The 15524-nt window shown below is 38.2% G+C and overlaps 1 protein-coding gene across 1 annotated transcript; it reads right to left on the reverse strand.

The window, feature by feature from the left end:
- Positions 1 to 3437: 3437 nt before the first annotated feature.
- LOC133286079 (uncharacterized) lies at positions 3438 to 4034 on the reverse strand. Its single transcript, XM_061483425.1, has one exon. The coding sequence runs from the start codon at positions 4032 to 4034 to the stop codon at positions 3438 to 3440; it is 597 nt and encodes a 198-aa protein (XP_061339409.1).
- Positions 4035 to 15524: the final 11490 nt, after the last annotated feature.

Below are 15524 nucleotides of genomic sequence, written 5' to 3' on the forward strand. Positions count from 1 at the left end.
TAATTAGCAAACCCTAATTAGGTTTAGTTGGAAACCCTAAGTGAACATAAATTTAGGTTTTTAACTTATTTATATCCCTTATGTACTTTCACATCATCACTTATACATTAGTTCATTTACTTCACTAATTACATGATTAGTGGTCCTAATCCCTAATTAGGTCAAATTTTAGGGTTTAAGAGTTAATTAATCAATTATGCTTAATCCACCTCACTTAGTCCCTCCATTAATGTCCTAATTAAGTCTTAGAACCATTTTAAAACATCAAACCCTAATATATATCTTAATGACCAAATTGCATAGTCATAAGATAAGGGTTTTTACTTGTCTTTTTAACACACTTTAATGGTTTAATTAAGTCCTTCTAGTCCTTAATCCACAAAGGTACCATCTTTATAATTTATAACCATCAAACACTAATATTAATGAATGGGGAAGAATTATAACATATAGTTTTCAGGGTTATTAGTTCATCCACATCTAGAACAACTCACACAGCCACCAAAAGTGATATTTTCTCTTACAAGTATTCATCTTTCTTGAGTTTTAGACTTCCACCAACTCATTTAAACACAAAGACTCCAATTTTTAAGAAAATACAACATCATTAATATCATAAAAACCTTATGGCCAAAATTAAATGTGGAGGAAAGGAGGATTTTTGGTCATCTTTTCCATAGATTCAAGCTTTACTTCTTCAAGATGGCTCCTTTAGTTCAAGCTCCAACTTTTACTTACTAAGAATGCTTTTTTTTTTCACCAAGAACACACCTTCATGAAATATTCAAGTGTTTAGAACCAAGAACATGAATTTAAAAGAGTAAAGGTAGGATTTTTCAAGAAGAAACTGCAAGAACTTACACTAGGAACTCAAAGAATGACCAAAGGAAGTGTGTTCTTCAACAAAGAGCTTCAACCACCATTTTTTTGCCATAAAAGGAAGGAGATGGAGCTGCTGTATGGGGGAAATTCAGCCACGAAATTTTGGTTCCAAGGTTCAAAAATACAAGCTTTCAGAAGTTCAACAGCTAAGGAACAAGATTGGTGAAGAGTGTTTTGGATTTTAATGAAGTTTAAATGGTGAAATCTTAGAGAGAATGTGGAGAAAATTTAAAAACTCAAACTTAGAGAGAGAGAGAGAGGGGACTGTTGGGAGCTGATGGCTGCAAGGGAAGAGGGTCTCCTTATGTTTTTAGGATCTTGCCATGTCATTAAGTGGCTTTCTGTCATTTAGTGACACCCGGTGTAATTTTTCTTTGAACAGTTATCAATTTTTTACCCGGAAACCCCTGAGATCCCAAATTTAAGTAATTAATATTAAGTTTGTTTAATCAACATATTTCTAACTCAAAAATCTAATTAGTATCTCACAGATACACTTACTGCTATTTAATTAGACTATAGTCTTTACGGGTATCCTTAACTGTACCCGAACTTCATAACTTTCTTAAATTTACATCATTGGTCTAATTATGACTTGTTTGGCATATATTGGATTTATCTTCTCTTTTCTCATCTTTTTCTCATTTCAGAACTATACCGGCTGCTGTCACATCAATACAAAATACCCGGTAACAGTGATTTTATCAAAATACCCCAATATAGGTATCAGAATTCATAGAAGCAAATCCTCTTATCATTTATGATGATTTTATCCTAAGCATAGTCCTCTAACTCAGATTCAATGATTAGAGTTAATCATATACATGTTACTACCTCAGCAGTACAAACTACTAAGACAAAACTCACTTTCTCAGAATACCCACGATATGGGTGTCAATCTTTACAGAATTGAATTCTATACTCATCTATGATATTGATAGTATTAGAATAACTCTCTAACTCAGATTCACCTGGTTAGGGTTATTCTACTCTCTATTGCTGCATCAACAGTCAAAATCAACAGGCAGAAATCCACCTATTTAAAATACCTAACAATATGGATATCAAAATTCATATAATTTCTTTCTCATCTCATTAGTTACCCTTAGGTCCTCATAATAACTCTTTAATTTTGAATTATCCAAATTAGGGTTATTATAAGATATGTTGTATATGTGCATTCATTCACATTTATATATGCACTGAGGATGTATGTTATGAGGTTCCTTGTAACAGTCCCAAACCCTGTAGCAGGATATTGTCCGCTTTGCCCCGCGCACAAGCACCGTCGAACTCACGGTTTTACGTTTTGGGTTACCCCCAAAAGGCCTCATATAATATCCAGCAAGACCGAGAAAGCTGCGGATTTTAGTAACAGTTTTTGGTCGTTCCCATTACATAACAACATCAATCTTGTTTGAATCCACCGCAACACCCCTCTCAGAAATAACATGACCCATAAATTGTATCTCAGATAACCAGAATTCACACTTTGACGGCTTCTCATACAACTTTTTATCCTTTAATACCTGTAACACCATCCTCAAATGCTCACTATGCTCCTCTCTGCTCTTAGAGTAAATTAAGATGTCGTCGATGAACACAATCACAAACTGATCCAAATACGGTTTAAAAATACGATTCATGTAGTCTATGAACACTGTCGGGGCATTTGTAAGCCCAAAAGGAATCACCTGATACTCGTAGTGTCCATATCTAGAACGAAAGGCCGTTTTAGGCACATCCTCCGGCCTAATCCGAATCTGATGGTATCCGGACCGGAGATCAATCTTTGAAAACACGCAGGCACCCCTCAACTAATCCAACAAGTCATCAATACGTGACAATGGGTACCTGTTCTTAACCGTAACTTTATTTAATTTCCGGTAGTCAGTACACAGTCTCATGCTTCAATCCTTCTTTTTCACAAAGATTACCGGTGCTCCCCACAGAGACACACTCGGCCTAATAAAATCCTTTGCTGACAGCTCCTCAATATGTTTCTTCAACTCAGCCAACTCAAGTGGCGCCATCCGGTACGGAGCCAATGAAATAGGCCCCACACCAGGCAACAATTCTATTGAAAATTCAATCTCCCTCTCGGGTGGAAATTTCGGTATCTCATCAGGGAATACATCCTCAAACTCATTAACCACCGGAATTGTAGAAATTTCAATCTTCTTACCACCAACCAGTCCACCCAAGAAGATATAACCTTGATCCCCAGCCTTCAAGGCTTTAACAGCTTGACACATAGACAAAAAGTGAAACGGAGTAACCGAGGGCTTCTCGTGAGACAATACCAACCTCTTGCCGTAACAATCAATCATTGCACAGTTTTGAGACAACCAATCCATGCCCAATATCAAATTAACAGAAGCCAGGGGCAAGATAATTAAATCAATAGTGTAACCCCTGCCTTCGTAGACAAACCCGACCTCTTTGCAAATGAAGGAGGAATCACTAACCTCTCCTGTAGCCGTAGTAATACGCATAGGGGGAATCATCCGTGATACTTTTAATCCCAACCCATTAGCGACATATTTCGCCACGAACTAATGCGTAGCCCCAGTATCAAACAACACAGACAAATCAACATTAGAAATTAAAATTATACCTTTTACCAAGTTCGGGGCCTTTTCAGTATGTTGAGCAGTTGTAGTATACACCCTTCCAACAGTAGGGATAGCAGCAGTAGTAGTAGTAGTCGGTGAGGCCTGCAGATTCGCAGCCTGTCCCGCAGTATGAGTATAAGATGCCCAGGCCTGCAGATTCGCGGCCTGTCCAGCAGAAGACGGACAACTCCTAGCAAAATGGCCTGTCTGACCACATTTAAAACAAGCCCCCGGGCCAGCACCACATACACCTCTGTGGTATTTCTTGCACTTACCATACTGTGGGGTATAGTATTTATCGACAGTTCCTACGCCCGAGGCTCCACTCTTCTTAAATTGACCAGAAGGCTGCCTTACTTGCAACCCCCTTCCCCTGTTGTTATTGTGAATGTATCCACCTCTATTGCTACTTCCAGAAAGACCAGCCGCCTTCTTGTTCTCTTGCACTTTTGCGGAATTAGATTTTGGATATCTATCGTAAACAGTCTCAACCCTCTTACATTGGGTCACAAGATCAGCAAAATTTCTCACTGCCATATTTGACATCCTCTTGGGAATATTTTCACTCAGCCCTCTTTGGAATTTTGCAGATAAAAACTCGGGCGTAGGCAGAGTACCTCCATAATTGGCAAACTTGACCAATTCATTGAATTTAGCCACACAAGCATCCACGACATTGACCCTTGCACCAACTTATCAAACTCTCCCTGTTTAGCTTCTCTCACATCATGGGGAAAGTATTCTTCATGAAATAGGCCCTCAAACATGGCCCACGAGATCTCTTCACCCTGAACAACATAAGGACAAGAAATGGTGTCCCACCATTCTTGGGCATCACCCTCCAACATATACATAGAATATAATAACTTTTGCGGATCTTGGCACCTTATCACCTGGAATACCTTATCCATTCCCCTTAGCTAAGTAGTAACCTCCTTCGGGTCCTTTGACCCCAAAAATACGGGTGGCTTGTGTTTCCTAAACGATATGAGCCTTCGCTCATCAGCAGCATCATCAACAACTCGCTCAGCAGCCCCAGTGGACTGAACAACAGAAGGTTGCGGAACATATGTAGGATCCGTAGTATGGTGGCTAGCCTCACCAGTGTGGTGACTAGCTCCACTCTCCCCCTGTTGAGGAGTAAAAAAAGGCGTAGGTGTAGGTGTCACTGTAGCCGTATGTGGAGGAGAATCATCCCTCCTATGACGATATCTATCAGCCCTCATCTGATTCATGAAGGTCGTCATCATATCCTGATTGTTCTTCATCAGGTTTTCAGTCATGGTTCGATTCGCGGCCGTTTCCGCCTAAGAACTGCAGTATCCGAATCCGGCGGCTGAGGATCTGCACCTCATGTCCCACGGCGACCACGAGCCCTCCTCATGATATCTGTACATGTAACACAAGGAATGAGCTGATCAGACTCACACTGAGAAATCACATATACATACATCATAAAGAGTTCACAGATAGCTATGCAACACAAGATACAGTTAGACATAATCAGAGTCCCACACAAAACTGCTCTGATACCATAAAATGTAACAGCCCCAAACCCTGTAGCAGGATATTGTCCGCTTTACCCCGCTGTACAAGCACCGTCGAGCTCACGGTTTTATGTTTTGGGTTACCCCCAAAAGGCCTCCTACAAGGAAAGGTATCCACACCCTTATTTAAGGCATGCTTCGTTCCCCTCTCCAACCGATGTGGGACATGTCCGGTGTGTACAGCGGGGACGCTGTATTCCCAGTGGGGGAGGATGTATTGTCCCACATCGGTTGGAGAGGGGAACGAAGCATGCCTTAAATAAGGGTGTGGATACCTTTCCTTGTAGGAGGCCTTTTGGGGGTAACCCAAAACGTAAAACCGTGAGCTCGGCGGTGCTTGTGCGCGGGGCAAAGCGGACAATATCCTGCTACAGGGTTTGGGGCTGTTACAAAAACTTTGTTTAAAAATTACACTGTCTTGTAGGGAAATGAAGCTTAAGGAGCAGCAGAAAGAAAGAAGAAGATTCTGGAGAAAGGGAGAATACCTAAGTGTTGAGCGCTAAAACGTCCACACAGAACATTTTAGCGCGCTGCTGCAAACGAAGGACAAAAGTTGCTGGTGCTGAGCGCTAAAACGTTCACACAGAATGTTTTAGCGCGCTGCTGCAATCTGAGGACAAAAGTTGCTGGTCTTGGGCGCTAAAACTTCTTGATCAAACGTTTTAGCGCCCTGCTGTTGGAAAAAGACTCTGGTCTCGAATGCCAAAACGCCCAAACCAAGTGTTTTAGCGTTGGAGTCAGTTGGAAGCAGTTGAGCATTCACCAGACATGGACGCTAAAACGTTCAACAGTTCACATTTTAGTGTCCAAGTTAGTTAAAAGCAGTTGGGCATCCGTCAAACATGGACGCTAAAACGCCCATTCATGAACGTTTTAGCGTCATGTTAGTTTTCAGTTATAATTTGTAACACTATAAAAGGCAAGGGCCTTCACATTTGTCATATATCTGATTCTATCTCTCTCTCCCATATCAGATCCTCTGATCTGACTTCTCTCTCTTACTTTCCAAATACTTTAGGACTTAGTTCTTGTATTAGTTAGTTTCCAATGTAATTGCACTTGAAGATTGAAGACTTACTATCATGACAATGGAGTTTGATCTTTCTTCTTCCTTTGTTTATATTTCAATTATGTCTGAGTAGAGTTCTTTGTAGTCTGATTCAATGGAACTCAAGTTTGAATTTATGAATGGTTAATTAGATGTCTTGTTTATTTATTATGTGATTTGTATGAAGTTGTCTTGATTAATTCTTCATGTTAAGGAGTAGTGTAGAACAGACATGTTTACATTGTTTCTATATTTGACAACTTCATCATCAGTGTTCTAGTAGTCAAGACATTGATGCTAGGATTTCTGATGTGATCTTAAGACCTTTGTAATTAAGTCATGTATTAAGAAAGGAATCACCAAGACATTGGGGTTTCTAATTAATGTGTCTATCAAGGTAGTAAGACATTACATCTTGATGATAAGAAAAAAGTTGATCAACATTACATAGTAGATATTCATCATGGAAATTGGTTCATCTATAAATTCATTCTTGAGGGAAATTGACATCTGACTACTTGTTTTAAATTATATTCACACTTTATTTGTTTATCAATTCTTTAATTTTAATTCAAATTTAATTTCTGGTGACAAGAAATAAATGCAATTCATAATCTTTTGGTTGATTCAACTAAAACAGGGTTCTTAATTGAATGCAAGGGTTCTGATTCAATTGAGGTCAATCACGATTCTTGTATCTTTTTTTATCCGAGAAAAGACGTCATAGGAATCCTAGCTTTAGGTTGGTCATTTTAAATTACAATTTCAATTTCATCTCCTTACATTCTGTTTTAGTTTAATTCAAGCAAACAAAAAAAAACCCCTTTTTATTTTCTTGTTTTTAATATGCGATTTTAATCCTTGCGATTTCCTTGAGAGACGACTCAGGTTGACGCTTTACTACATATTTTAAGAAACCTAATTTTATTAATTTATGCGAGTTTGACAGCTTGTGTCATGGTCGTACTTGGTTTTTCGAGGAAAGAAGAGGTGCTTTGACTCTAGAAGGTAAAAAGGACACGAAGAAGAAAGGTAAGGATACTACATGGAGAGAGGAAAACCCAGACATTCGAGACACACAAAACTCTCTGGAAACGCTTAAAATTTATGGGGAAGTTGAATGCAAGAAATGTGGGAAAGAGGCACAAAATCGAATTTATACGTGCAAAAATGAGAAGCCCCAACAAGGTTGGGGGCAAATTCATAATATCACAGGGGGCAATCAATTGACATGATGGCATTACGGTTGCTGCCCATTATAAGGTATGCAATGCAAATTCTACTTATGATCTCCAATATAAGTTTGACCAATAAGAACATGCTAGATGTAAAGACGTAATCATCAGGATTAGTTTAGAGAAAATCAAAAGTCAACTAAGATACCAACCTTAGCCAAGGCTTCACACCCAACTAGGCTATAAATCGACCTTTACAAGCAAGATTGCGTGGATGACCTCAAACAATTTTAAATTTTCTCAAGAGGATTAGCTCATCCAGAGAGACCAAACTCATCCAAATACACTAAGTTCATTCAACCATATGAAGCACGACATGAAAGAAGACTAGTCACCCGAAGTTAGCTATTAAAGCTTAGACAGATGCAATTCAAGTCAGCAATTTAAGGAGCATGTTACTACATCCTATTGGAAATTGATAATCACACAAAATCACAAACGAAAAGAGAAAGATAGAGAGAGAAAGAGAGAGAATTGACACGGTGATTTACCCTTGTTAACTCAATTTAGGCTACGTCCAGCTTGTCTGTACTATAGGCAAAAACTCCGTACTAAGAATTTTTTGTGAAAGATTTTTCAATTAAAAGCATATTTGATAAGTTTTGCCGGACTAATGCAGTAAAACACGTCAAAAGAAATGACGAAACCAGTCCTGTCATGTATTGTTACGGGACTAATGGTTCATGTTGGATTCTGCAGACAGTCCCGTAGGAGAAGCTGACGCACCAAGTATGCCAATCCCGTCAGACACATTGACAGAACTAGTGAAACAAAATTAATCCCGTCAAAGTATTTGACGGTATCTAATTAGTTATATGATCACATTGTTCAATGATAGACCTGCACATTATTTATCACTAATTTTTCTAAAATATTATATAATACTATGACATGTTAAGTTAACAGAAGATGTACCCCCAACCCACCCTAAAATAATAACGTGTTTTATTATAAAAATTGAGAGATAGCTCAATTAACTTCAAATCAAGTTTGATAATCAGGTCTTGAAGACTCACAACTTGGTTTTTTTTTAAGGGATAGGACCTGTAACACCCTCCCTTGTAGGCCTCCAAGAGAGTTGTTTGCTAAGCGGAATTAGAGTTCTTTTGTCTTATTTTAAGTACAAAAAAATCATTTTTATGTTGCTAATTAAAACTTGTATTTGAAGTCGGGTTCCTTACCAAAAATCAAAGTGCACATTCAAAATTTCTTAACTTGCTGAAAATGGAAATTTCTTGACTGACCTTGCTGTCTTTAAAAATTCGTATAAAATAAGTTCCGACGAATTTAAAAAATGTTCCACATAATCTAGAAAGAGCACGTCTGGGGCTTTGCGTGCATATAAAATAATAGTAATTTGGAGTTCGTTTGCCCCTCGAAACATAACTCGCAAGACGCTCTTCAAACCATTTAAAATTCAGCACTTAGTAAAACGTCAGAAATCATTTTCGCAAAACGTTTCAAAAATTCGTTTTCAAAATACTTGCTGATCATAAAAGTCTTAAAACAGCAATAATATCATAGTCTAACAGTAATCCAAATTTCTCAATTTAATACAGTCATCCAGCAAATGAAAACAGCAGCAACAACATTCCCACACAGCAGAATTTAATAGCAAATATCCAACTAATCAGGCCCTCAAATGCTCTTCCGTCCTCCTGCCATTTTAGAAAAATAGTAGCCCTAAAGGGGTGAGAAAAATCCCAGTAGTGTGATAACAAAACCAATACAGCAACAGTACTAACTAGATACAGAATTATAAAACAGTTGCATCATCAAGTTAAATCCGTCCAAGAATAATAATATCATAGTGTATATAACGCCTAGAGGTTGCGTATATAACGCCAGGAGTACATTCATAGCACTATAGTGCACGTACTTAACAAGCATAGTGGATAATCCAATTTGGCTCCAACAAGAAGGATTCCAACTACGGCCTATGGGGACTGAAGCCAAGTGTCCCATACCCTAGTACCGAAGGGATGCCTACATGATGCGTGCTTAAGCGTATGCATACTTTTCACAATTATTTTCAAATAAAAACATGGAGCTTATGCATGTATGCTATGTCATGGTTCACATATGAACATACAGTAAAATCAAGAATGTGCATGCATGACTAGATAATAATCAAGTTTATATATACTCATGGATTCAATATCAAGATGCCGAAGAATAAATAATTCACAAGATAACGGCATATCAAGTTCAAGAGCAGAATCCAAGCAATATTTTCAAGAAATCCGAGCATGAGAGCAACGTTCACAACTCATGCACCAGCTAGCAGTCACAAGAGGTAATGTCACCAGACACTTACCTTACGTGTCGCAATAAAATTATCGGGCAGCAGCAAAAGGCCCACAAATTCAAGAAATGTGCGCACCTAACAGAGGCATTATTAATCAGAATCGTTTGTCACGAAATTATTTATACGCAGTAACATTTTAGCTTCTTTCTTCCCTAATTTCCTTATCGGTTTCTACCTTATTTCTTTCCAAATAATATACTAACTTTACAACAATTTTTCCAATGTTTAACAATGGCTAAACTATCCAAACAGAATTGATTTAGTGCATAAAGGAAATCCTTAATAATATACCATACAATTTTCTACTTCCCTACTCATGAGGTGCGCAAGGGGAGCCTATTATCATGCTGTATTTTAACAGTAGAATGATATTTATTCCAAATCCACACTCATCGAAACATAATTGGTTTTTAGCAACTAAGATGCTTAAGACATGTATTCAAATTTTAGCTTAACAAGGCAGAATGGTGGGTGAAGGGCAACCTAGTAACATGTTATAAATTAATTAAAATAAGACTTAGTTCATGACAAGCCACTAAGACAGAATCGGTTTTTTAAACTAATCAAGGCATCAAAGGTAATTTATTCTAAGACTTACTATCCCAGAATGGTGCGCTACAAAGAGACCTAAGTATAACACCTCACATTTCTTAATCAAATATTAAAATATTAAGTGGGTAATTAAGTGAAGGATTAGTGAAAAATCCTGAAGATTAGGCTAAAATACAAAGAAAGGGCAAAACGGTAATTAGCCAACACGCAACCCTAGGAAGATAAAAATTGAGTAGAAGGTCTTAGATGATAAAAATAACCCTGGAAATGGATTCAGAACGAAAAATTGAGTGGTTAGGCAAGTTTCAGAAAAATCAGTGAATAATGTTTTTCGCGGGTAAAATTACAGCGGTACGAATGCACCGTAAAACGTGGCAGTTGAGTTTTGAACTCTAGGTTTCAAATATGATATATAAATCTATAGAACTAGGAAATAGGATTCCTGATAATATTTGATGGAATTTGGTGAAATTTGATGGAATTAAGTCAGTTTGGGAAAGCGTGCCAATGGCGCGCGCAACAGCTTAAAACAGTGTTTTCTCCGAATGACCGGAAAACTCCGGATTCATCTGAGCAAGTATAATTAAAGGAGAATGTTTAAAGTTAAAAATTAGAGTTTTTAAATAGGTTGTGAATCTTTGGACGTTTAGTGAAATCGGAAGGAAATTCGGATGAGTTTAGATCGCGTGAGGTGGCGTGGGACCCACCCCACTTAAAATCCACTTAAACCACATCATCATTCCACTATTCATCACCCCTTCCACTCTCCCTACAGCCCCAAAACCGTGACCCCCTCCCCTTTATACCATTTTCATTGCAAAATTTCATTCTTCCATAACTTCGTCATTTCTTCACCGAATCCAACGATTTTTGTCTTGAATCGTGATGAAAAACACCTTCTAAACACATTGGTACCACTCTTAAGCCTTGAAACCGCGTATTTGGGGAGATATAGGCCAAAGTCAGATTCAAATTTGTTGGAAAAAATGGAGGTTCATGGAGTAATTTGAGCTTCCATTGCTTGGAGGAGTCTTGGGGTAGCTTCTAGCCTTTGTTGTGAGTATGTTTCCATCCCATTTACATGGTTTAATTGTGATTGAATTTTTGGAAACCTAAAGCTTGATTTGATGATGTGTTGTGTTAGGGGGCTCAATTGGAAAATGTGTATTAGATGATAATGCCTTAGAATGATGTATTAAAGCTAGAAATGCAATGAAAATTTTAAGTGAAAATTGATGATTTTTAACATAGGATTTTTTTATGGTCATGACATGGAATTTTGGAAAATGTGTTGTGATGTTAATAATGAGTTGTTGTATGATTGAATAATGACATAATGTAATTGGTTGAGGTGTGGAGTTGTAAGAATTGATGGAAATCCTTCGATGTGTGCAATGGTGTAAATCGGTTATGTTATGAAAATGGGGGAATTGAGTTGGAAAAATTATAGGGATCATGAGTTGTGTAATCAAATGGTAATTAGATGGGTTGTGTGGTGGTTGGAAGGTTGGAAAACCTATAGAAAAATAATTGGAAGTGTTGAGTGCTAAAGTGACCTAGAGTGAACTATTAAGCAAATCGATGCGTAAAAGATGTAAAACGTCGAAACGACAATTGAATTAGCCTTATGGCAACCTAAGGAAGCATAATAAAATGAGAAAGAAAATTTAGAAAAATAAATCTCAAATTAACACCTATATGGCCGAACCATCAAGGAGGATGGGGAGGAATTTTGTGATTTTGCGTTCTGATGTTATTGGACGCATACTGATGGTTGTACATGGTTGTACAGGTTTCCGTACGTCGACTTGAATCCCGAACAGTGAATCAGTGAATTGCCCTTGGTCCTGGACCAAGTGGATTGAGGTAAGTGATTGAATCAATGCATGTATAATTGTGAATTAGCATGTATTGTTTGAGTTTTGAGTGATTGGGAATGTCCTCTGTGTAGGAATTCTGTGGTGTACCACGTTGAGAAATAAGCTGCTGCGGAGCTAAGGGAAAGAACAAATTAAGGTAACCTCTTGGTACTGGGGCTTGTTCCCCTTTTCTGTTCCACCTTGCCAGTTCATGGCAACGGTAGGAAGTGTATATGAGTAGTGTAGAACAACATGAGCATGCATGCATTATCGCAGTGGGAACTTATGTACCGAGTCTCTGGCCAGTAGACAGTTTTAGCCTTCGGGCAGTTTCGGACTTCCACTGGATAGGTCTCCGAGAGGGAGTTCCAGTTGACCTAGGGTCGTGGTGTGTGATCCGGATAAGAGCACACTAGGAATGTCTCGGGTGTTATGGATGGTTGGGGCATCATGGTTGTGGTTCTTGGAACACACCTTGGAATCTTGGATGATACCCGTAGGCTTATATATGCCGAGGACGTTGCGTGGTATTGGTAGCTACCATCCCGCTTCGTCGTATTTTGTATCCCGATATTCCCCAGTTTCTCTAAATCCCTTGCTTTATCCCGTTTTAAAAGTGGTTGTTTTATATTATTTATATGCTTCGAAGTGAACCATTGGACGGAGTTTTCTCCAAAACCTCTGGGTTACTGAGATATATCCGTATATCTCACCCCGTCTCGGGGCATTTATTTCAGGAGGTAGCAGTGGCACAGGAGTGGCGGGCAAGAGGCCCGTAGGATAAGTCATGGGAGCATTGTCATTACTTGTTCATGATATATATTGTGTCTGAGTCTAGTTAGTTATTATTTCATTCGAAGTATGTTTAAAGTTGTAAATTCAAGTTCATATTTCAAGTTGTAAATTCAAGTTCATATTTCAAGTTGTAAATTCAAGTTATGAATATGTACGTTGTTATATTTAAATGAAATGTTGTAAGTATGCATGAATATTGACGTAATATGATGGAAGGGCTTTAGGCCTATTGTAGGATGATGATTATATGCTTTATGTTGAGAAATGGCATCTAAATGGATCCTTGTGATTGAAACAAGTTAAGGATTTTAAAGTAAGCATTATAGTATAAACTGTGTAATAAATATAAACTGAATTGGGTTGTAAGTGCCCCAAGGCATTGTTGGTCCTTGTGTGTGCCACCTATTGGATTATTAGGTAAAATTGAAGTACTTTTGAGTTTTTACAAATTTGGAGATTTAAGGAAAAACAAAGAAAACTCTGGCGAATTTTCTGTAGAATTGGCATATTTTAGGTGAACTTCGGGAGAGCATATCTCCCTCCACAGAGGTCCAATAGCGACGTGCAATACGCTGTTTTGAAGCTTGAGATGTCCTCTACTTTGTGTCAAAATGTGGGAAAAATATGGGTTGGTATTCGACCTGAAAAAATGGAGGAACGAAGACATCTCATGTGCCTACTGCACATGTGGCAGTTCTAGACCAGTTTTCGGAAATTAATTCCCGCTTCGTTTCTCATTCAAATTAAGTGTATGATATATCAAATTGAATTTTGAGGTATCTAGTTTGTAGCATAAAAATTTGAGAGAAATTGGATGAGTGAATTTGCTGAAGTAATTCGTGGAGTGAGAGAGGTTTTGAGCTATTTTGGGGTTGGTTGGCTGTTTTGCTTATCCAACTTCAAACGGCGATAACCGGAGCAAATGAGCTCCTAATTGAGCGTGTGATAGCTTGTTGGAAAGGGAATTAATTAAGACAAAAAAATAATTTGAGAAGAAGGTCTGGTTATGAGCGGTGTGTTCGCAGAAAATTAATTAGTGAACCATGTTCAAGTAAGTAAAAACGTAAAAGTTAGTAATTGGCTAAGTGGCTAAGTAAGTTATAAAAATAGTTTAAATAAGTCTTCCGCAAGAGTTTACGGTTACGGTCACAGCTTTTAATTATTACGCTTTTTATGTTTTAAATGCTCGCGTAATAATCGAAAAAAGTTTATTCGCATTTTTATAAATGAATTGTTGTGATTGTAACTGCGCTTAATATCATAATTAATGTTAACAATACCGGTGTACAACGGGTTGTTACACTAAGCATGCTGTCATACTAATTTTTATTTAGCGAAAACAGTGAGCAGAAACCACATGCAGCAACATTTTTAGTCATTATTTGCTAGGCTACATGCATCAAAATGTTGAGTGTTCTCTACTAGGCCGAAACAGGAGGTAAATAACAACTAACAACATGTGGTTCAAGATCCTACCTCTTCGTTCAAGCACAATTTCTCCAAACGTAGACGAAAGAGACAACTACCGAAACATTTTCTAGCACCTCACACTTTTACGTTCCAAGACTTCTAGTTTCAGCTGCAACCAAGAGGAGGAATGCTTGTAAAACAAACAAGTAGGGACATGAAGGAACAGCGAAACCGAGGCAGCACACTACCTCTTAGAATAGTGATACACAGTCGAGTAAGGGAAGGAAGGCAAAATGACGTCCAAGACTCTAATATTTCCACAAGAAGCTCCACGGTTTTGGAAGGGAAAAGGGATTGGAAGGTGGCTGAGTTGTTCTTCAAAGAAGGCAGCAAACGTTCAAGGTCGTTGTTCGTCCTTAAGGATGTGCACAAGAAAAGAAGATGAGTGGAAATATAAGGGTTGTAAGGGTTTTGTTTCTGTTTCAACGTTGCAAGTTTCAATCTATCTCTTCTACACTTTCAGCGCTCAAAGAATGAAGGGATATGAGGTTTATGGAGTTAATTTAACAACACTCTAAATCAGAAAAATATCCAAGGTTCCTTCTGACCATGGAGCGCACAAAAGGGTGAGGGATGTATGGCATTTTTGCCCAATTAAAGGGCATGCAAGCTGACCTATTTTGGTTCATTGGTTGCATGTAATTAAGGCTGAAAAGTTTAACTAAAGTGGCAAGTTATCAGCCTCCTTTTTCTGCCCTATGCAGCGCAATTGGAGAGGAGTAAGGATGAGGTCTTCCATGTGTTCTTCATGCAAGGAAAGAGGACTAGGTGGCGCACATGCATTGCATGAATGGATTTATTTTGCCACCTAATGGACATGCAAGGGATGAGTTGGGATTGGCTTCAAAGGTGTGGAATCAGAATTTTCTGCTCCTTTTCGCTGTCCTAGGCACGCTAATGGGGGGAATAAGGATGGGTTTAGTCAAGTGGGGATTACTAGCCAATGGAGGGCTGACTTGTTGGAATTTCTTAAGATGAGATAAGGATATGCAAGGACTTGGGCTGAACCTAAATTCTTCTAAGATTTCCTTTGGGCCGCCGGCCACTCGCACCAAGGGTCCAAAATATTTAAGTCCAATTGCTTTGTTATATTATGAACCAGCCCATTAGTTAAAAGGTTTCCATGTCTTTTAAATATTTTATTTCCTTGTACATGTCACTACTAAATTATTCTTGTATCATTTGACTAAAGTTTCTTATGCCTAAAATAACT

The sequence above is a fragment of the Gastrolobium bilobum genome, unplaced genomic scaffold (assembly GCF_033153095.1).
Source record: "Gastrolobium bilobum isolate Gb01-03AN ecotype WA unplaced genomic scaffold, APGP_CSIRO_Gbil_v1 utg5054, whole genome shotgun sequence".
Taxonomy (NCBI): domain Eukaryota; kingdom Viridiplantae; phylum Streptophyta; class Magnoliopsida; order Fabales; family Fabaceae; genus Gastrolobium; species Gastrolobium bilobum.

What these genes read in the sequence shown, in the direction of transcription:
- LOC133286079 (XM_061483425.1), bottom strand. Translation starts at nt 4,034, where the DNA reads ATGGCAGTGAGAAATTTTGCTGATCTTGTGACCCAATGTAAGAGGGTT.